The sequence below is a fragment of the Canis aureus genome, chromosome 4 (assembly GCF_053574225.1).
Source record: "Canis aureus isolate CA01 chromosome 4, VMU_Caureus_v.1.0, whole genome shotgun sequence".
Lineage (NCBI taxonomy): Eukaryota > Metazoa > Chordata > Mammalia > Carnivora > Canidae > Canis > Canis aureus.
In genome coordinates, this window is record NC_135614.1 from 45012501 (window position 1) to 45036025 (window position 23525).

The 23525-nt window shown below is 35.1% G+C and overlaps 1 protein-coding gene and 1 pseudogene across 1 annotated transcript in view; one reads left to right on the plus strand and one right to left on the minus strand.

Annotated features, from left to right (window-relative positions):
- Positions 1 to 22710, plus strand: part of PANK3 (pantothenate kinase 3) — a 24365-nt gene extending 1655 nt beyond the window's left edge. The window contains exons 2-7 of the mRNA XM_077895589.1: positions 7362 to 7714; positions 9111 to 9364; positions 11785 to 11961; positions 12640 to 12763; positions 14839 to 14964; positions 16171 to 22710. Of these exons, the coding sequence (XP_077751715.1) occupies positions 7362 to 7714; positions 9111 to 9364; positions 11785 to 11961; positions 12640 to 12763; positions 14839 to 14964; positions 16171 to 16221 (1085 nt within the window). The 3' untranslated portion in view covers positions 16222 to 22710. The remainder of the gene's footprint in view (positions 1 to 7361; positions 7715 to 9110; positions 9365 to 11784; positions 11962 to 12639; positions 12764 to 14838; positions 14965 to 16170) is intronic.
- LOC144312661 (large ribosomal subunit protein eL36 pseudogene) lies at positions 3175 to 3739 on the minus strand (annotated as a pseudogene).
- Positions 22711 to 23525: the final 815 nt, after the last annotated feature.

Sequence of the window (23525 nt, forward strand, 5' to 3'; positions counted from 1 at the left end):
GTTTTCTTTACAGTTGCTAAATTAGACTGATCTTGAACAGATGCAGTAATACAGAACACTTGGACATCTTAACTAACATTTTCCCTGCTTGTCTTAGAACTTCCATTTAGTAAAATAAGTTGAACAATGACAAGCTCATATGCACACTCTTACAGTTATATTCTTTTTGCCATGATAATTGGTTTGTTAGATTTGGGCACACTTGTTATCAGGTATGAATGCCACCTCTGTCAAAGGTGCTTCAGCAAAGATATAAAGGTTTATAAAATAAACTTTAGGTTGAGAAAAGAACACCTGTTTTTTTAAAGTTACGTATTACTACATTATGAGACCATTAATGATGAAAGAGTCCTACTGAAACACTAGTCAGTTAATATGATTTAGAAGTCTAGCGTAACATTTCCTGTTTCTTTTGTGTAGAAGATGACGTTACTGCTTCCTCAGTCTTTACAGGAAAAGTAAAGAACATCTTGTTTTTCTTTGTGAAGGAAAGTATTTCAATTATGGATTATAAATATATGTAACCAGCAAGTGTTATCTCTAATGTTCTTAGGAACATGAACACTCAGATTAGCTAAAGATACATTTTTGTTGCTTTTAAGTACTCGTATAGGGGTTTTTCTAATAATTATAAATTTATTTATTTGAATAATTATTTTTTTTTATTATTATTATTATTATTTTTTTTTTTTATGATAGTCACAGAGAGAGAGAGAGAGGGGCAGAGACACAGGCAGAGGGAGAAGCAGGCTCCATGCACCGGAAGCCCGACGTGGGACTCGATCCCGGGTCTCCAGGATCGCGCCCTGGGCCAAAGGCAGGCACCAAACCGCTGCGCCACCCAGGGATCCCCTATTTATTTGAATAATTATAAATTTAGTGAGCCCTTCGTATGTTTAAAGCACTATCTTTACATGCATTGCAGCGTTAAACAAGTGGCTTTGGCTTCACATTCTTACATTCACATTTCTAAGTGTCAGAATACATTGCTTTTAGATACATCACTTAATATATTGCAAGGTTATAAATCAGATGCATGTATTTAACCAGAAAATAAGAAAAGGAATTAGTTTCATCTGCCAGATTATGTAGTAAAAGATTAACATTTGAAATATGTGTTAATTCAACTCCAAGGGAGGGATAAAGTCAAACATTAACCTAATGAAAAACTTTTGCTAGTGAAAATATGGAAACCTGCAAAATGGCAGTGTTTGCTTTACCTTAAATTTTTCACACTGCTTAAATATTAGATATTAAAAAGCCAAACAGCCATGAGTTCCTCTTGTACCTCGACTGACAGGATGTCTTATGGTATGTTCGACATTTGTTTTGCTTACCTTAGTGGCTTGTAGCCTAATTAACAAGATGATAATAAAAGATACATTTTTTTAATTTGAGAAGATAAAGATTTTTGAGTCTCTGCTTTGCTAACCCAAGCTGTTGCCTGAAGCTTTTGTCAAGAGCAGAGCAAAGTATATGGCATATGTGTGTGGTTTGCTTCTATATAATTTGATTGGCCTGTTTGTAAATTGAATCATTACTTAAGAATGATCACTTCCAGGGACGCCTGGGTGGCTCTGTTCATTAAACATCTGACTCTTGATCTCAGCTCAGGTCTTGATCTCAACTTGGTGAGTTCAAGCCCCATGTGGAGCCTACTTTAAAAAAAAAAAAAAAATCCCTTCCAGTAGATAATGAGATAAGGTACAATCGAATATAATTTCTAATGTTTCCTTTGATGTACCTAATTTACCAAAGGGGGAAAAATATTTACCTGATGCTTTTCTAAGGAATTATGATACTAAAGATGTAAAAGTAGTTATTTTTTTAGTCTGTTTCAAAATACCAATATTTTTATTTGGAATGATTATTGGGAAAAGCAAAATGCATGTCTTTTTTATCCAAGAATATCAAGCATACCCAGAATTTACCTGCATACATGCCCATTTTAGAATTTTGCTTTTTAAAATAATCTACTAATGTTTTGAACATTTTCATCATTTGGTCCCTTTCCCATCAAAGGGTCCCAAAGGATCCCTTTGGGCTAAAATCTACATGGAGCCATTAGCAGTTAAACAGTTCTTTAATATTTCTCCCCCACCCCTTTACAACACCTAGCAAGACACCAAACTCTTTTTTTTTTTGTTTTGTTTTGTTTTGTTTTTTGACACCAAACTCTTATAACACATCTTGTTAGAAATCAACAGTTTGCCTCATGGCTAGATATCAAGGGGATTGGACATGGCAGGTCTCTTCATATACAGTCTGTCTTGTAAGAGAGATAATTCTTGATGTAGCACTTTATGCTTATGATAGTTCTGGATATTTTTGTTACTGATGGCTAATGGCAGCTCTGTTAGGCTCAGCTGAAAAATAGTTATTTTTTGAAAGCCAGATATATTGTAGGAAAGTCTTGAGAGGGCAGCACGTATTTGCCATCATCAAAATACTCATTTGCGTTTATGATTTTTGGAATGTGTTTTTTTTTAATGTGTATTCTGGTTTTGTTTTGTTTTGTTTTGTTTTTAAGATTTTATTTATTCATGAGAGCCACATAGAGAGAGAGAGGCAGAGACACAGGCAGAGGGAGAAGCAGGTTCCATGCAGGGAGCCTGATGTGGGACTCCATCTCAGACTCCAGAATCACGCCCTGGGCCCAAGGCAGGCGCTAAACCGCTGAGCCACCCAAGGATCCCCTTAAATGTGTATTTTCATTCATTATTTTCACCTTGGCAATGGAGAGTTTTATTATCTAAGAAAAAAAATGTTTAGGTTATATGCAGTAAGTAGCTTGTTCACACACTGGTAACCTACTTTTAACCTATCTCTTGGCTAGAAGCAACAAGGCTATAGGTATAGATACTTCCCTGATTTTTTAGGAAACAGATCTTTTTCTTACCTCATGAGCTATTAGTGGACCTGTGGTTGTACTTATATTTGCCTCATACTTGGAATTGCAAACAAAGTTTGAGCTCCATGCCCCTTTCCCCTCCAATTTTGGTCAGTGACAAAAAAAGGTTTTGTTTTGTTTTTTTTTTAATGTACTGGAAAATGTAAAGATCAGTAATTATACCACTTACTAAGTGATAGGAGTGGATCATTATTAAGAATTTGTGTTTTCTGGAAAAAAAAAAGAATTTGTGTTTTCTGTAGGACACATCTCACTGGCTCAGTCATTAGAGCTTGGGACTCTTGATCTTGGGGTTGTGAGTTTGAGTCCCTCGTTGGGTGTAGAGATTACCTAAAAATTTTTAATTTCTTTTTCAAGTTCCAAAGAGGCTGTATTATATACAGAGGGAAGGGGGTTCAGTCCTTCTTGGCTACTGCTTTCCTCGTGGCTTCCAGGACATTGCTCTTTTCCTCTTTTCCTTTTGGCACGGTTGTAAGTCCCCACACTTTTTTTGATGAACTTGAGGGGACACTTGTCCTTAGAGATCTTGCATGTGCCACTCATGCTGTTCATTCATATGGGGTGTATGAGACGAAGCAGCATACTTATGGGATCATACCCTGCACAAACTTGGTGTGTTTGGTGAGGTGACCGTGGCAGCAGCAGCTATACCTGGGCTTGATTCCACTGTTACTCACCTTGTGGCCCTCATTGAGGCCCACAGCCATAGGGTAGCATAGAGCCATAGCATTGCTATGTTAGCATTGCTCCTCCATGGCTCCTGGGGCAGAGGGCTTCCATACTTTTTTAATGTGATTTTTTTCCCCCTCTTTGGCATAAGAGAATGAATTCCAGAACTCTGCTGAGTTAAAAGTTCACTATACCAAAGATGGCTGTTACCAACTTTTTTTCTTTAGAGTCACTGGCAAGGCTGAGTTTTTCCAGTCCTTACTTCCTGATTTTAAGAAGAAAATTGTCATAATTGAGATTTACTGAAAAATAGAAAGGGCATGCAGTGTTCTAGTTTGCACATGATTACTGAGAAATTTATTGTCTACAATATAGCATCTCTAGTTACGCTTCCCTTAAGAACAGACATATCTCATAGGCTAGATGTGAGATGATTCTTGGGGTTTTTGCATTCTTAATTTTAAAAAAAACAACCTCTGTAGGCAATAACCCTTAAAGATATTATACAGTTTTTCCAACTTAATTTACAGTTATTTCATAAAACATTCTGTTTCTCTAGTCCAGTGTAAAAAAGTGAGTCACTCAAAGATTTAAAATTGAATGGTAATATTATTTCATGAGTTTGTGGTTGTTGGTGTCTTTTTTTTTTTTTTTAAGATTTATTTATTTTAGAGTGAGAGACCATCTTCAACAGACTTCCCACTGAGCACAGAGCCCAAGGCAGGGTTTGATCTCATGACCTGAGCTGAAACCAAAAGTTGGACAGTTAACTGTTTGAGCCACTCAGGCATCCCCGGTGGTGGTTATTCTTTATATGTTGCATGTCGTACATATCTTATAATATTCTTCAGTAATTAATGTAATTTAAAAGAAATGGCAGATTGATATACTATAACAATAAGACATAACTTTGTAAACAAGTTTTTTTGGTTTCTGTGTGGAGTTTTTCAGCTAGGACAAGATTGGTTGTTCCATGCAAATATATCAACAAAAGCTTTTTAAAACAAGCCACCAGGGAGATCCCTGGGTGGCTCAGCGGTTGATCACCTGCCTCTGGCCCAGAGCGTTGATCCTGGAAACCAGGGCTCCCTGCATGGAGCCTGCTTCTCCCTCTGCCCCTCTCTATCTCTCATGAATAAATAAATAAAATCAATAAATCAATCAATCAATCAATAAATAAATAAATAAATAAATAAGTAGTAGAAGATTTTTGTTTTTATCATTTTAATGATAATGATACTTAAACAGTAGTTTTCTTTGGGAAAGAACTAGTTAACACTTTTCGTGCACCCTAGGTTTCACAAGCGATTTCATTCAGTGAGCCTTTTTTCTACTGCCTACTCCACTGTTAGGTATTTTGGAATTGGCCATTGACCCCTTGGGATGAAAAAGTGTGGTACTCCTACATAGCTTTAGAAAAGTAGAGGGGATCCCTGGGTGGCGCAGCGGTTTAGTGCCTGCCTTTGGCCCAGGGCGCGATCCTGGAGACCCGGGATCGAATCCCCCGTCAGGCTCCCGGTGCATGGAGCCTGCTTCTCCCTCTGCCTGTGTCTCTGCCTCTCTCTCTCATTCTGTGTGACTATGATAAATAAATTTAAAAACAAATTTAAAAAAAAAAAAAAAAGAGAAGAAAAGTAGAAAATTTCTTACTCTCCAGTATTTCATCTATAAGCTTCAAATATCTTCCTAGGCAGTAAGGTCTTTTCAAAACTTAATTTATGGTTTTGTGTAAGAATTAAAAGTTCTTCACATAAATATTAATTGGGTTTTTCTTTCAAGAATGGCAGTTTTCAAATATTTATAAACCTGGGAGCAGACAGGGACTTCTGACTGAAAATAAAAATAACATGATCCTTGAGCCTGGTAATTTTTCAGCATTTTAGTTTGCTCCGAAGTAATCTTTTTATTTGTATGTATTTTGACACCTGACACATATGTAGGAAAACTATAAACTTAATTTCTAAAGTATTTTTAACTTTGGAAAATAAAGGTTTTTAGCTTAGTAAATCTTCCCTTGTAGAAATTTTTCTATCCCAAAATTCATTTTATGTGGCAACAGTGACTTGTACACCCACCCCCATGAATCTAGAATCAAACATGATCAAATAAGAGAAATCAGGTCCCTGGGTGGCTCAGTCACTTAAGTATCTGCCTTTGGGTCAGATCATATCAAGGTCCTGGGATCCAGCAGAGTCAGGCTCTCTGTCTGCTTCTCCTTCTCCCTCTGTTCTTCCCCGCTCAGGCACCCTCCCCTCTCTCTCTCCACTCTCAAATTTTTAAAAAATAAATCATTTTGGTTATATCAGAATCATTCCTATGTTTTATGTAATGTCCACTGAAAAGTGTCCTCATTATCTACCTGTTCAGCAGATTGGGAAAATTCTGAAGCCATCTCTGACTTACTGGATCAGTAGAGCTACCCTGTATTGTCTTTTCTTTCAGTGTGTTGTCCAAGCAAACAGTTGCTGTGAATTTCTTGTCTGTAAATTTTAGTATTGCTGCTTGCTACTAGGGATTTGAAAATTGAGAAAATTTAGTCAATTTCTTTTATATTTTAGTTGCTTATAAAAATCTTTAGGTGACACAAATGTTATGGCTGCTGGGGTCTTACCCCCCAGATTATAGTCTTAAGTCATTTTACTATTAAAGAGGTTTCCTTTTTAACACTGTCTTTAATGTCTAAACTTGGGTTTCAAATACAATAAATGAGCTTTTAAAAAAAATGAACTATTTCTCCAGAAGAAGATAATTAGAATTACTCCTTCCTCATTTAATATTATTTACTGTACTGATTTCAGTAAGTGTAAATTCTGAAATGGAGAAATGTATAGAATCCTTTCTTGTTGAATTGTATGTTACTGGTTTCTAATACTCACATATATCAAATAAAATACTAATATTAATATCAAATAAAATACAAATATTTAAGAAACAGATTTTGGAGGGAACTAGTTTCCCATGACCGCTTACACATAAAAAACTGTGAGGTATATTTTGTTCTGAGGTTTTTTGTAATGTATGTATTAGAGTATTTTGTATTAAGTATTAAATTATTCTTGAGTCTCTGTCATTTTGTTTATGATCTCAGAGAATTGAAACAGACCTGGAACAAACTAGGATTCAGAGAAGTTAATGGTTTTTCCAAAGTCATATAATATAAGTCCAGTTGGTGAAAGAACATCAAGTCCCAAACCCAAATGATATAACTCCCTGCCCAAATGTGCCCAATAGACTTCTCTTCAACATTATTAGCAGCTAATTTTATTAACCAGATGTACCAAAGAAACATAACGTTTAATGAGCAAAGAATAAGTTCTTTTTAAGGAGGTACTTTTTCCCTTAGGTTACTTGAAGTAATTATAGGCCAATTTTATTACATTAAAATCTTATTAGAAATATTATCAAGCCCTAGGTAATGACCTATTTATTAAAACAGGTCCAAATTTGGACCAATTATTGGTCCAAATTTTTCCTGATTCCCCTGGGGCATATGATGAGTATTTAATAGGGTGAAAAGGAATACCTACCTGAGCAGGAATTGAAAGGCCCTGGGCGAGCTCTAAGCATCTTACGTTACAGGTTTTTAGAAAATGTATAAAGCAATACTTCAAAGGGAAAAAGTTGAGTTGCACATAGAAGAAGCATCTTACCCCAGAATGTTATTGACTGCATGATTCAGCATATAAGTTTGTGGCTAATTAACTAGTACCTAATTTGCATTTCTAAAGTTGATATATACACATATACATATGTTTTTTGTTTTTGTTTTTTTAATCCACAGCTTTCCCATGGTTTGGCATGGACATTGGGGGGACTCTAGTAAAGCTCTCATATTTTGAACCTATTGATATCACAGCAGAGGAAGAACAAGAAGAAGTTGAGAGCCTAAAAAGTATCCGGAAATATTTGACTTCTAATGTAGCATATGGATCCACTGGTATTCGGGATGTACACCTTGAACTGAAGGATTTAACACTTTTTGGCCGAAGAGGAAACTTGCACTTTATCAGATTTCCAACCCACGACCTGCCTACTTTTATCCAGATGGGAAGAGATAAAAACTTCTCAACATTACACACGGTGCTATGTGCTACAGGAGGTGGTGCTTACAAGTTTGAAGAAGATTTTCGCACAGTAGGTATCTTACTCAAAGCCAAAAATTGATGCTCATTCTTTTTTTTTTTTTTTTTTTTTAAGATTTATTTATTTGAGAGAGAGAGTATGTGCATAGGAGTGGGAGGAATGACACAGGGAGAGGGACTAGCAGACAACTCACTGTGGGCCTAGTCCATCATGGGATTCAGTCTCACAACCCTGAGATCATGCATGACCTGAGCCAAAACTAAGAGTTGGACTTTCAAACAACTGCCACCTAGGTGCCCCCTCCTTATTTTTAAAATAAGAGGCTAGGTTCCCATCTAGCATGTTGCCTAGATTAGTTACCCCTGCTGGATACAGAGGAAGTTTGTATTCATGACTAGCTTTTCATTTGGGGCACTTAAACACCTTTATAGACTGAGTAAAAAATTGCCCAGATTTGGGCTTGTTGTACATAATACTTGGTAAAACTTGCCAAGTTTAGGGACTGTTATAAAGCTACAATAAAATTCATTGGGATTTCAATGAATTTGGCAGTGTACAAAGCCAAATATAAGTGGGGTTTGAATTACAGTCACTATTATTGACATGTGTTTGCATTGCTTTTGTGTATTATCCATACAGTCCTTTCTCCCAGGGCCATCTCTTTCCCTGCCCCTGCCTCTTCACTAAAAACAAAAACAGCTGAGGCCAGTGTCTTTTGATTAAGTAGACATCTGAATGAGAGTCCCTATTTTCCCTTTTTTCTGGTTTTATCCACCAGCCTTACTATGTTCCTATCTCAAAGGAGGTCATTGGGATATGGCAAGAGGACTATGTAACATTGATTATATACTAGTGGGGGTTTGCCAAGCTTCTTCATTCTTCATTAGTCCTTTCATTTGAATAAAAGAAAGTGAGCATTTGGGGCTACTGAAATTTGTTTTCTTTGAAAACATGCATAAACCATTTAATTTCTTAAATTCACATTAGAAAAGTCTGTTAATAGAATGTAAGTGATCACTTATATGGCTCACATAAGTAAGCCCCTTAAACTTTGAGATAGTTTAAAAGTCTAAATTGTTATTCATTTTTTTCTTTTGATGGATAATACTGATTTGCATTCAATTTATTGAATGGTTTGAACATAAGAAGTCCTTGCCCACTAAATGTTAGTTTGCTCCTCTCCTCCTCTCCATCTTTGTAAAAACTGAAATATCCCCACAAATTTCCAGAGTGCATCCAAAGGTAATACCACCATCACTGAGAACCATTGGACTAAGAGATAACGACAGGAAACAAAACAAGTGAAAGTGTATGGGTCATAGATGATTTTCAAGTTTTATAAAGTACATGAAAATTACACATACAGTGCAGTTGAGCCAAGTATTTTGAATACTGTCCCTTTTTCACTTTACAAAATTCTATGGTGTTTTGTTTTGTTTGTTTATAGATTGGAAACCTCCACCTGCACAAACTGGATGAACTTGACTGCCTTGTAAAGGGCTTGCTGTATATAGATTCTGTCAGTTTCAATGGACAAGCAGAGTGCTATTATTTTGCTAATGCCTCAGAACCTGAGCGATGCCAAAAGATGCCTTTTAACCTGGATGATCCCTATCCACTGCTGATAGTGAACATTGGTTCAGGAGTCAGTATTTTAGCAGTCCATTCCAAAGACAACTATAAACGAGTAACCGGGACAAGGTAGTGACCTTTTTGTACTTATTGCAGCATTCATGTTGTTTTATACATAGAAGTTGTGAAATCATCTTAATGCTAGCCTCTAACATGCATTTGTGCAGTAGCAAAAAATGTAGATGTGTAAGTATAAGTGTTGCAAATAATATTGTTTTATAAGGTATGTGTATAAAGATTCAAACTAAAATCATTACATATTTACATTTGCTTAATATCAGTTGGCATCAAAATTTCCATAATTGTAAGAGGGAGTTCTTATCTGGAATGATTCTAAGGACTTGTATTTGCCAAAGCATTCTTGTTGTTTTTCACTGTTTTATAACATATTTAAGCCTGAAATTTGCCACTGGTCAGCTTGCATGATGGTTGGATCAGATTCATATTTAAATGTGGTATCGGATAACATTGTAATAATTTTTTTTTCAAGATTTATTTCATTTATTTGAGAAAGCAAGAGAGAGCATGGGGGGAGAGGCAGAGGGAGAGAGAGAATCTCAAGTAGACTCCCCTCTAAGCACAGATATCCATGCAGAGTTCAGTCTCATGACCCTAAGATCGTTACCTGAGCCAAAATCAAGAATCAGATGCTCAACCAACTGAGCCATCCACATGCTCTTGTAATAATTCTTAGAGGACAAATTTAACACGAGCTCTTTATGGGATAACATTAATGTTCTAAATATCCCATAAGGTATTTCTTTAATTTCTATAATGCCTGAAATATTGTTGTAAAATGAAATTTAAAATTGTCCTTATGATTCTGATATATACTTTATCAGCTTTTAAGGAGGGTAGAGACTCCTGTTTGAGGAAGATTTGCGGGTTTATGAAGAAAAACTCATTTCCATTTTAAAGTAGTACTCTTATTAAAGTGATAATTTTTTCTTTATCTAAGTAAACTCTACCTCCATGTGGGGCTCAGACTCATGACCTTGAGATGAAGAGTTGCATTCTCCACTGACTGAGCCAGCCAGGCACCCCTAAATGATACTTAAATTAGTATTTTTTTAAGATATTTTTATTTTTTAATGTATTTGACAGAGATTGAGCATAAGCACGGGGAGCGGTAGAGGGAGAACGAGAAGCAGGCTCTTCACTGAGCAGGGAGCCTGATGCAGGGCTTGATCTCAGGACTCTGGGATCATGACCCAAACACAAGGCAGACACTCAGCTGACTGAGCCACCCAGGCGCCCTCTATCTATCTATCTATCTATCTATCTATCTATCTATCTATATCTATCTATAAATAAAGATTTTATTTATTCATGAGAGACACAGAGAGGCAGAGACATAGGCAGAGGGAGAAGCAGGCTCCATGCAGGGAGCCCGACATGGGACTCGATCCCGGGCTTCCAGGATCACACCCTGGGTTGAAGGCAGCGCTAAACCGCTGAGCCACCCAGGCTGCCCCCTAGGCGCCCTTTAATATTTTATCTCTGTGGTTTCTAAAAATCTGCTTCCATTGTTAACTCTCTATGCCATAGAATTACAGGGAAGTATTACCTACTTCAATCAATTCTAAAAGAAATGCAATCCGTTAACTAAATTCCAGGGATAGAGTTTGTTAGAAATTTAGGTGAAAGGAGGGAAAATGAATGGGAAAAATTAGAGAGGGTGACAAAACATGAGAGACTACTAACTCTGGGAAACTGAACAAAGGGTAGTGGAAGGGGAGGCAGGCGGGTGGATGGGGCAACTGGGTGATGGGCACTGAGGAGGACACCTGATGGTTTGAGCACTTGGTGTTATACTGTATGTTGGCAAATCAAACTTCAATGAAAAAAAAAGGAAAAAAATAGAAATTTAGGTGAGACTGGGAGCAAAGGTTTTGATTCTAGGGATTAGAGAGACATGGTTTCATTTTATCAGCATATCCAGGTAAATTTTTATCCTTAACATATTGACCAGCCTGACAAATTTTCTCACCATATTCATTTTTGGGTCATGCTAAAATGCTAATGTGTCACATTGAATTGATTTCAGCCTTGTCAGACCAAGTAAATAGGCCTTTCACTAAATCATTTTCCTGGAAACCATTTAGAGTTATGTTTTCTCCTTTTATTTCATATGATACTACTTTTTTTTTAACACTTAAACTGCTTTCCCTCCCCATCCCCACACATAAAGCATTTGTTTTTAGCAATTATAAAGTGTAAGGAATTGGGTAAAGATAATAGAAGATATAAAACATCCCTCCAGCCTTCATGTTGCTTCTACCAACTGATTTTCTCCCCCTTTGGTTTATTTTTTCATCTGACAAGTTTGGTTTGGCATTTTTCTTACCTTCATTATGCTGATATTTCAGCACTTGGCATTAGCAATGTGTTCTTTCTTTGTGCATATTGATAACATGAATACTCCTTTTAATTTTGGAGAAAGAATACTTTATAAATATAACTTACCCAGTTTTCTTTATTTTCTTTAGCCTTGGAGGGGGTACATTTCTGGGTTTATGCTGTTTATTGACTGGCTGTGAAAGTTTTGAAGAGGCTCTTGAAATGGCATCCAAAGGTGACAGCACCCAAGCTGACAAACTGGTCCGTGATATTTACGGGGGAGATTATGAAAGATTTGGTCTGCCGGGTTGGGCTGTAGCGTCTAGGTGAGTTTAATATTTATGTTGTAATTAAAAAAATAAAAGTTGCTTATTTAGTTTTTAGAAAGCAACGTATCAAGAAGCTACAAGGGGGCTTACTCCTACCTGGCTTAGGTTCCAAGTTTTGAACATTCATGTAATTTAAAAATAAGATACACGTCAAGTCTGCCCAGGTACACCCTGTAGGAAACCATTTTATTAATTCTTGAGTATCCTTTCAATATTTCTTTACGCAAATAAAAATATATATCCTTCTCACCCCCTTATACAGAAGGTAACTTTCAGAAGGTAAAATTTATATACCATTATACAGCATACTACTTACTCCTGTGTACTCATCAACAAGCAACATATCCTAGTCTATCTGCCAGCCTCCGTCCCCCCCTTTCTCTCTCTTTCTACCCTTCCTCTCTCTCTCTCTCTCCCCTTCCTCTGTCCCCCTTCCTTTTTCTCTCCCCTTCCTTCCTTCCCTCCCCTATTAACAGTCTCTTGGTATTTTATTCTGTGGATTTATCAGAGTTTCATGGTGATTTCCAGTATTCTGCCATGTGTGTAGTTCAGTGAGTCCGTCAGTAACCTTGTTTATACCATATTTTATACCTGTATAAATTTATCTGTAGGATAAAATGTGTGAAATGTTGCTTATTATCAACAGAATTTTGTTTGTTTTTCATTTCTCTGCAGTTTTGGTAATATGATTTATAAGGAGAAGCGAGAAACTGTCAGTAAAGAAGATCTAGCAAGAGCTACTTTAGTTACTATCACCAATAACATTGGTTCTGTGGCACGAATGTGTGCTGTTAATGAGGTAAAAAAATTTAACTATATGAAAAATATAGATTGGAGTTTTATGTATATATAGCAGGGCTTCTTTGTGTTCCTTAAGGAGACCTGTAGGATTGAGATCTTCTCTGTTAAATACCAAGGTTCATTAGCTGTATATACCACGTGTACCAAATTATGTTACCTTTAAAGAAAGTAGCCGATTATTCAAGTTGGTAGTAGAACAAAGAGACATTTACATTTCAAATTTATCTACAAACTTTTTCAGAAATACACAACCTAAATCTCTTGAAGATAGAAAATTTTTTCCAAACATAGGACATTTTTGAGGTAACTAATTTTTGAAAGGGGTATTTTTTGCTATTAATGTTACATTTGATTAGCAAGTGCTTAGTTGTTTTCTTATTGCCTTCGGCTTCTTTACAGTGCTGCCTTGTTGCATATGGATCAAGCAGCATTGTACAGGGCTATGAAGGCATTGAGACTTGTTCTTCACAAGAAATTTGAATGATGTATACTTAGGAAAAGCAAGTACTCCTGTGTTTACCCTCATTGTTGGGTTATTTTTATTTGAAGGAGATTGTATATATAATCTGCCTTCATGTAATAGATGTATTTGCCCATTTAATTTTAATTTGATATTTGTAAATATCAAATACCTTAAATGAATTGGGAATTTTGCTTTTTTGAGGGAATCCTTCATCTGTTCATTTTTTCATTGAGTAAGTATTTACAGAGAACCATGTGCCAGGCATTGTTCTAGGCACTTGGGGTACACTAGTGAAGAAAACAAAGATCCCTGACTTTGTGGAGGTTGCATCCATTCTAGTATTTTAATAAATTTTTAGTATGTATAGGGTAATAAGTGGTATTTCTTAAAAAAAGAAAATCAAACAAAATAAAGAAAATTGAGAGTACATCTGCAGAAAACAAATTGCTGAGTAATTGAGTGGTTAAAGGAAGGCTTTATTGAAAATGTGACCCTTGGATAGATACTGGAAAGAGGTGAGATAATCATGCATGCAGATATTTGAGGAAAAAAGCTTCAGCAGAGAACAATTGTGAAAAAAACCAAATTAATCCTTTGAATTATTCTGTTTAAATCCAATATGTTGTTTCTCAGTGACAGTGTAGTAAGTTGGTTGATGGAGCCACTAACGGATGTTTTAACCTACGTTTTAGGGAGTATTTCACTTTTATGGGCTAACAATAATCCAGGACCTTTTTTCTTAGCCCTGTAGATCTACATTTTCACTGGCCACTTGACTTAGCGATAATTAAGGCCAGCGTTTACACTATCCAAACTCAGTGTGCAAAAACGTATATTCAAAAGTTCAGTATACAGTGAGAGTGGAAAAGTTTCCTGGAGTTTGAAACACCAGTTCCTCCATAAAAAATTTCCTTCAAGGTTCTCTACAGAACCAAATTAATGAGTGGAATCTTCTTAGCAGAGGGTGACTTGATAGGTTAGGCTGATGCCAGAGATGCTGGAAGCCTCAAGTTTACAGTGTTAGTAATCCTAAACCCATTTAAAATACTTTTCCTTGGTTTTAATCTCAATAATATTTCTCCAAATTACTTTCTTAATAGATTATTTATTGGTCATCTTCAAAAACAAGTGTCCTCTAAAATCATTTACTAGGGTCTTTCCAGAATTTTGCTTTTTCAAAATAGACTATATTTTTTAGAGAGGTTTTAGGTTCACAGCAAAATTGAGTAGAAAAATACAGAGAGTTCCCATATACCCTTGAACCCTATAGCTGTACAGCCTCCTCCACTGTCAACATCCAGCACCAGATTGGTACATTTGTTATAATCATTGAACTTGCAGTGACACATTATTATCACCCAGAGCCCTTACTTTACATTGGGTTCACTCTTGGTGTACATTCTGTGGGTTTTGACAAATGTGTAGTGACATGTCCTGATCTAAATTTTAAATATTCAGGATTATGGAGATAATATGTACCAGGAATGTAGTAGACCCTAAAAAAAGGTAGTAGTTGTTTGCATTTTAAAGTAGAGATTTTCTAAACCCTACTGTATTATAAAATCCACTTGATAATTTATATTTCATGTCATTTTCTTCTTTCTTTTTAGAAAATAAACCGAGTTGTCTTTGTTGGAAACTTTTTACGTGTCAATACTCTCTCAATGAAACTTTTGGCATATGCACTGGATTATTGGTCAAAAGGTCAACTGAAAGCATTGTTTCTAGAGCATGAGGTATGATAGGAAAATAATGCTTTGTGAATTTTAATAGCATGCTTTTATTTTTATTTATTTATTTATTTATTTATTTATTTATTTATTTATTTTTACTTATTTATTCATGAGAGACACAGAGAGAGAGAGAGAGGCAGAGACGCAGGCAGAGGGAGAAGCAGGCTTCATGCAGGGAGCCTGATGTGGGATTCGATCCTGGGTCTCTAGGATCAGGCCCTGGGCCAAAGGCAGGCGCTAAACCATTGAGCCACCCGGGCTGCCCAATAGCATGCTTTTATAAACAGGTTTCATATATTGCTTCTTACTATGTACTTATAAGTATAAAACTATGATTTATCTAATAGTATATTGAGTCCCTGACTTCAATTTGAATTGGGGAGATAAGGGTTACTATAACCTGGTAGGCACCCCATTAAGGTGGAGTTTCCTACTTCTGACCTAGAAGTTTCCTAATTAGTTTCCTAATTCCTGACCAAGAAAGAGCTATACTAGATCTTACAAGCTCTGTAAATATTGGGCTGCTGTATACTTAGTTAAATTGTATTCTTTTGTTGTTTTGTTTTTCTCTAAATAAAAAAATATTAAAAATGAACTGACACAAAAATATATAATTAGGCAATGAAAATTCTCCTTAATCCTACCACCACAACACCTCCAGAAGGACCACTGTTAAAATTTTGGAGGTTATTCAAAATTTTTTTTCTATTCGTTCATTATATCCGGTTATTCTGATCTGAAAATATCAGTTCATATAATATTTTGGAGTAACTAAATCTACCTTGAATTGTTTTGTTTCTGATCAAATGGAAGTATTATTAATTTTAATAACAGATTCAGAGTATTTTCTTGTGTTTATGTTGGGTTGTTACTGCTCTCACTATGGTGAACTGCTGCTGTGCAGGCTCCGAGTGGCATGCTGTAGCCCGGGAGATTGGCAGGTGAAAGAAAAGGAATTGTTTTGAGGAAAGGGGAGAAGGGCTCAGAATTGTAGTAATAGCCCTAGAAGCTTTTCAGTGTCTAAAAACCACACTTTGAAAATATATATTTCATATTTTTCAAATACTAGCTGGCAACACAGAAATTGATAAGTTTTTGAATAAATGTTCTTAAATAGATTTTACATAAATATCTGTTTTTAGTAGTTGTTAATATTGCCTACTAATTTAAAAGCTGAACTGTGTTAATAATTGTTTTAAAATTATACAGGGATATTTTGGAGCTGTTGGTGCACTTCTTGGGCTGCCAAATTTCAGCTAAAAAGCATCAGGTTTCTCTCTACTAATAAATGTCATCCATGAGGAACTGAAAACCAGAGTCATTGTTACTGCATTATTTGTCACTGGGAACCAAAGGATAACAGAGTAGCACTATTCCTGTTGATTTTTAAATGTCACAGTGGTAAGCTGCTAAAAGTTGCCATATTAAAAGAGAGAGCTTGGTAACATGTGCAGTATTTCTAATTGAAATGCTTTCCCTTCTGTATATATATAGCCAGTGTTAAATCCTTAAATGCAATACAGCCTCTGATTATTGAGCTTCCTCTCAGAAAATTTTCTATTTATTTTATGTAGCCAACTATTGCAGTACTGTATGCTCAAACAAATCTTAAAGTCTCTGAAATGTTTAGCTCCTGAAAATAATTGGATCTGAATATTTGTTACAAGTGCGTTCTGTGTGTATTGGTTACTACTAAGTGGATGGTAACATACCCTGTATCAAACTTATTGAAATGGCTATCAAAGATGATCATTTTTTTTTTGATTTTAGAAATGTTAAGGCAATATTAATTATTCATTCTTGTAGTTTTCTCAACATTTCCTTCACCAAAAAAGCATGTTTATATGATATTTTCCCAGAAGTATAAACTTTTTCAAATGCCATAATTTAATTGAAATACTATTATTAAATATTATCCTGAATTTTAAGATGAATCCTAGAAAATAACATAATCGGTGATAATTGCACTTTCTGTATTTTATGTTAATCATTATACTTGAAAAATGTTTTGTATCCTTTAATTAGAGGCTTAATTACTTATTTGAAAGTCCATTTAATGAGGTCCCAGGACTATACTAATAGAATATGGTTTGTGTGCATTGATAGAGACCTGTGCTCTTTCTATACCACATTTATCTCGGGCCTGAACGTAGTCATTTCTGTTTAATTAGGTCTGAAACTTCAAAACCAGAGACTTTAATCTATTATGAACAGCAACAAGATCACATTTAATCACATTTATTCTAAAGAGATGTTATGGAAATCTAAAAGATGAGTTGTTTTGAAACTGTAGGAGTCTGAGGCAGTATTGCAGAATTAGAAAAGGATCAGTGTTTTATACATTCTGGTAATAAAGGCATTATAGTTCCAAAATTTGTAAATCCTCTTGCCTTGGAATTTGTTTTCTGTTTTGAAGTCATTTTTTATAATGTTATTAATTTTTTCAGATTTTTACTTTGACATTAACGTTTTTGGAGGTCCAGGAGTTCAGCAAAGTTGTTTAAGTCTGTTAATTAATTAATTGGTTTAAGAAGTAGATTTGGGGAAAATATTCACCTCCTTAAATTACCAGTAAATGTGGATGTGCTTTGAAGAGCTTAAAAATTGTTTACATTATAGGAAGAAAGAAGTATTTATATGTTTTTATGGAACATAATTTTTTTCCATAAAAAACAATGTGCAGTAGAGGTGCTTGAGACATTTCTCCTTATAGTTTTCAAATTTTGTGCTCAAATATTTAAAATTCAGTTTTATTTATTTAAAGACATGAACATCTGAATAATGAGAGTGATTTAATTTAGAGGGAAAAGCATGTAAGGTAATTTTTTAGAATTTAGAATATTTGGAACTTTGAATTCATGTTAGGTCAGTAAGTCATTTTGAAAAATCTACAATGACTAAATGTTTCTTACTTTAATGTTTCCACTGTTGTAGCTAGATATTTCTGTTATTACAGAAAGCCATGCATTCAGTTTATTTTAAAATTCTGTGATTTGGACATTTGTATAAAAAGTTTTTATTTTTAAGTGATAATTTCAAGTTGTATACCTATGGCAAACTATATTAACAGCTGTAGATCTGGGGCTGTCTTTAAGAAAGAAATGGAAGGGTCAAAGTCCATGTAAGTTAAGTTGATCATTGCTTTTGTTAATTTGGGACTGTGTTTCATACTTTTGTCCTTTGAAACTGAAGTTACCTGTTAAAATGCATATACAGTGAACAACCATTTCACCACTGTTGATCTTGGCTATTCTCATGTATAATCAAGAATTCCTGGAGTAATAAGCATGAACACAGAGTTGTGATAGACTGCCAAGATTCTAGGTTTTTGTTTTTTTTTTTTTATAGCCTCACAAAATTCTTTGTAAGCATACAGTGGTAAATAGGTTTAGTTCTAAGCCCAATCAGCATAATGCCTAAAAGCTCTCTTTCTATTAGACTGTACAGTTTAAGAACATAAAGTGTAAGCCATATGTAATTTGACATTTTCTAGTAGGCACATTTAAAAAGTAAAAAGAAACAGGTGAAAATCATTTTGATTATATATTTCTATTTAACCCAATATGTCTGGTATGTTACCATTTCAAGGTATAATCACTATAGAAAGTTATTTAGGAGATACCTATTTTTGTTTATCTTTAAAACCAGTGTATATTTATACTTAGGGCACACCTCAGTTTAGGCTAACCACATTCCAAGTTCTCAAGAGCCAAATTTGGGTAGTGGCTACTGTACTAGACAGTGCAGTTCCAGAGCTAGCTCTTAAAAATGAACACTATCATGTATCCATTAAAACTTTATGAATAAGGGCTTTTTAAAGAATGTTTGAGAGGGGATATGGGAAATATTTTTTTTTTTATGGGAGTTTTTTTTTTAAATACAGAAGGAAGGTAAATAGCTCATTTGGGCTAGTTTATTTTACACAGATTAGCTGTATTTCTGGCCAATTCAAAAATACCTTACGTTGAATCCTGCCATTTCATCATAACCGTGTATCATTTTTACAGTAATACTGATAAAGTTGCCCAAGAACCATCCTGACTGACCTCAACAGTCTCCAGAATGTCTTTTTCCTTCACTGAAGCAAATTTGATGATTCCAGTGACTTAAATCCCCCCAACCTTATCTTTTTTTTTTTTAATAAATTTTTATTTATTTATGATAGAGAGAGAGAGAGAGAGAAAGAGAGGCAGAGACACAGGCAGAGGGAGAAGCAGGCTCCATGCACCGGGAGCCCGACGTGGGATTCGATCCCGGGTCTTCAGGATCGCGCCCTGGGCCAAAGGCAGGCGCCAAACCGCTGCACCACCCAGGGATCCCCCACCAATCTTATCTAATTGAACTTTGAGAAGAAAATTTTAGGACTAAAAAGAAGCCCGTTTAATTCTTCATTGAGTTTTATACACACAAGAGAACCTTTATAATTTTTGGATTTAATTTTCATTCTTAAAAACTGGTATTTTCAAATGCAAAGAGCACTATCTATTTGGGGACTTGATAAAGAACACAATGTCTAGAACTTTCTGCTACCAATACCCCCTCTCCCACCAAAATATTGCCTTTTAACTAGAGGCATTTAAAACTAATGGCTTTTCGTTCTATACCCAATTTCTCCAAAGACATAGTATTAGACTTGCTTGCTTGTCAACAGGGGCATTCCTTGCTTAGCTACTCTAATTTAAATAGGTGGGCTCTTTGTTTAGGTAAAGTCAGTGCCATTGCCAATAACAGACATGGCCGTTGACAGTCTAAGGAGGTTCAGATTTTTTGCCAAATATTAGACTCTGTAAAGATTCCCGCGTTTTTTACCTTTGCATGCAAATGTGATTACTGTATTATAAGTACTAGTTCCTGAAAGTCCCGTGTCTTTAAGAAAAATGCAGCTAAAGGGAAAGGTTTTCCTCTATGTCAGATGGGAACTCTTGCCTTCTAAGAGCAGTCCATCACATCTTGCCTTGATTTCTAAGGTTGCATTCTTGGGTGGAAAGCTTAGCAAGGCAATGATTTCCAGATGACCTTTATAACCACTTTGCTTGTTTTTATATGCAAAAATGTTCATATTTTGTATAGTATATCTTTTTTTTTCTGTTGAGCACTTTATGCTTTTTAGTCCGCTGCATTTGAGGATATAGCTTAGAAATCCTTTCTTATTTAAAGCCATGGAAAAACTCTTAAAGGATAATCACCAGAAAAAAAAATGAGTGTCTATTATTTTGCATTTAACTGAGTTTTGTGGTATGTATAAACAAAATATTAGAAATATATTGCCTTTTTGTAATACTCTTTGACCTTATTTAAGATGATTTGCCAGGAAATGTCATTGATGTCCTGTTTTCCTAATAAGGAATTCAGCCAACTTTGTTTCTATCATCAGATAACCTCAGAAAATAATGTGCTTTATCTGTATTACTGCCTATTTTCAATATTTGAGACAGTGGTTGTCTTATATTTTCTACTGAGCCTTGTAATAAAGACCAAAAGAAGTAATTTTTTTCTTCCTTTAAGGTATTTTTAATAGCCTAATAAAAATAATGGTGATATAAAAAGTAAATCGCCCTAGCTTTTTGACCATATCTAAAATTCTGAGTTATTTCCACTTCTGAAAAGTTCAAATGTCTTGTCAAAGCAGTCTTTTTTGCTTGTGTTACCTCTTGTGTGTTCAGTGGATGTAGGATGGTAAGTTGGCATTATTTTAGAAATTGTGCCAGCCAGTGGTCTAAATTCTTTGTTACTTTCTTTTGTTACAATGGGAAATGACTCATTTACCATCAGGATCCTGAAAAAAGATAGTTGCTCTATTCATGGCAGCATTTGGAAAGAGTAAAATAATTTGTTTAGATACGTGGTGTCCTGTTTTGAAGTTGATATGATTTATATATGTTGATAGGCACTAGATTCTGGATTCTCACCAAACCAGTAGAATAATATTAGATATTCTCTCATAATGTTATGTTCTTGCCTATACTGGCCAAGTAGATAGACTTAAAGTAATATGAGGGGTTTTATATATATATATATATAGTAAAGTGTGTGTGTGTGTGTGTGTCGGTGTATGTGTGCGTGCACATGTGTGCACGCTTTTATCTGTGGAAGTATCTGGAATTTTTATTGTGTTAACTTTAAAATTATGTGGACATTATTATAACTTTTCCATTGTACAAAAAGGAACATCCCACTAAATTCATGAATGTTTGAATATTAGATATATTTGAGATTTTTAGTGGCCCTTTTCTTCAAGCTGTTTCTTCTTTCTGGTCATTGTGAGTAGGAACAGATGTGGGATAAACTCTTCCAGGAATTACTGTTTTTGTCAAACACAATTCTTAGTGAAATTTCTAAAACTATTTTAATTACCTCCAAGTGAGTTGAAATATCATGTGTTCTAGTCATTTACATCAAATATGATGAAGACCTAAAATACTTTTATCCTTAGAATTGTCTGAGAATAATGGTTCTGACATTCCCAGCTTGTTATTTAAAATAAATGTAGCAATGAGTTGATACTGAGACTTCAAGTACTACATAGTGCTGAATGATGTGTTTGAGGGGAAATAATTTTTTTTTTTCCTTAAGATTTAGAAATCTTTATATGTTGGCTCTTTGTGTAGTTAAGAGATTAAAATTTTCAGTCATTTTGCTGCAGCTGCCACTAATTTTGTGTTTAAAAGAACTAATGAATATATTTTTCAAAGGAGTGAATGAAGTTAAAATTCAAGGTTTTGAATTATATAAAATATGCAACTGAATTTCAATTCTATGATATTGCTGAATTTTTTTTGCTATTAACATCTTTTATTCATTGCATTGCTTATAGTTTCAGTAGCTTTCAAAGAAAACATTTGAACTTTTACATAATTTGTAAAATATACATAAGTAATGCAAATAGTTTGGGATTATTTTAGCTTTATGTGTATCTGAATCATGGACATCATACATGGCACAATCAGTGGTTATTGCAGATATTAAGCCATTTTGAAATTTACAACTTTTTTCTGAGGTATACAACATTTAGAACAAACACTTAGAAACAAAAGGTAACTGTGTACAACCTAACATCAATATCTTAGTCTCTTTGTCCCAACTCTAATTAATGGAATTAGGATGTAAGTCTTAATAAGAAGACGGCTTTATTATTTTTTTTACAAATTGTATGCTTCCCTTTTTATTTGAACTATATTGAGACTTCCACTTTTTAACTAAAGTAAATGACATTTGTCTTAATTCTGCCCAGTTATTGACGAAATCATATCTAGATATTTGTATATTTTAATTTTACTTATATAAGCCATTTCAGTTTAAGTTGCCTTATTCTGTCCTTCACATTCTTCTTGTCAAGTCTAATAAGCTTTTGTCATGTTGGAATTCTTCTAACACTGAATCTGTGATGTAAAAATGTATGATGTGCTATAAATTTTATTCATAATTAACTTATAGCCTATTGTACCTATAAAGCATTTCTTGTAAATTGTCTAGTTTATTTTTTCATTTATGTACATTTTCTTATGTAAATTTTTAAAATACTTGTGGCCTGTTCTGTAAACATTCCTGTGCCCTTCTCCTTAATGCTTATTTGCATGAAAGAAACTTAGGTTTTGCTTGTTTATATTGGATGGCCATTAAGCCAACTTCTGTACTCTCTGCCTTCTTTCCTGTAGTTTAACTTTTTCTAGTTTTGTTCGTATTCTAAATAAATGTTAAAATCATTCTTTTTATTTCCTACTTTCCAAATAAATTCTCTAAGTTGTTTAATATGTGTCTTTTTATTATTTCATTTTATATATTGTACTCCCACATTTTCACTCTGATTAAAGTTTCAGCCGAGGAGCACCTGGGTGGCTCAGTTGGTTAAAAACCTATGCCTTCCTGCACCCCAATGTTCATAGCAGCAATGTCCACAATAGCCAAACTGTGGAAGGAGCCTTGGTGTCCATCAACAGATGAATGGATAAAGAAGCTGTGGTCTATGTATACAATGGAATATTCCTCAGCCATTAGAAACCACAAATACCCACCATTTGCTTCAACGTGGATGGAACTGGAGGGTATTATGCTGAGTGAAATGAGTCAATCGGAGGACAAACATATGGTCTCATTCATTTGGGGAATATAAAAAATAGTGAAAGGGAATAAAGGGGAAAGGAGAAAAAATGAGCGGGAAATATCAGAAAGGGAGACAGCATGAGAGACTCCTAACTGGGAAACGAACAAGGGGTGGTAGAAAGGGAGGTGGGCGGGGGGTGGGGGTGACTGGGTGATGGGCGCTGAGGGGGGCACTTGATGGGATGAGCACTGGGTGTTATGCTATATGTTGGCAAATTGAACTCCAATAAAAGATAAATAGATAAAAATAAAATCAATCTCAAAAAAAAAAAAAAAAAAAGCCTCTGCCCTTGGCTTAGGTCCTGATCCCAGAGCCCTGGGACTAAGCCCCACATCTGACTCCCTGCTCAGCAAGGAGCCTGCTTCTCCCCTCCTCCCCACTTGTGCTCTCTCTTGCTATCTCTGTTGCTATCTCTCAAATAAATATATAAAATCGGGATCCCTGGGTGGCGCAGCGGTTTGGC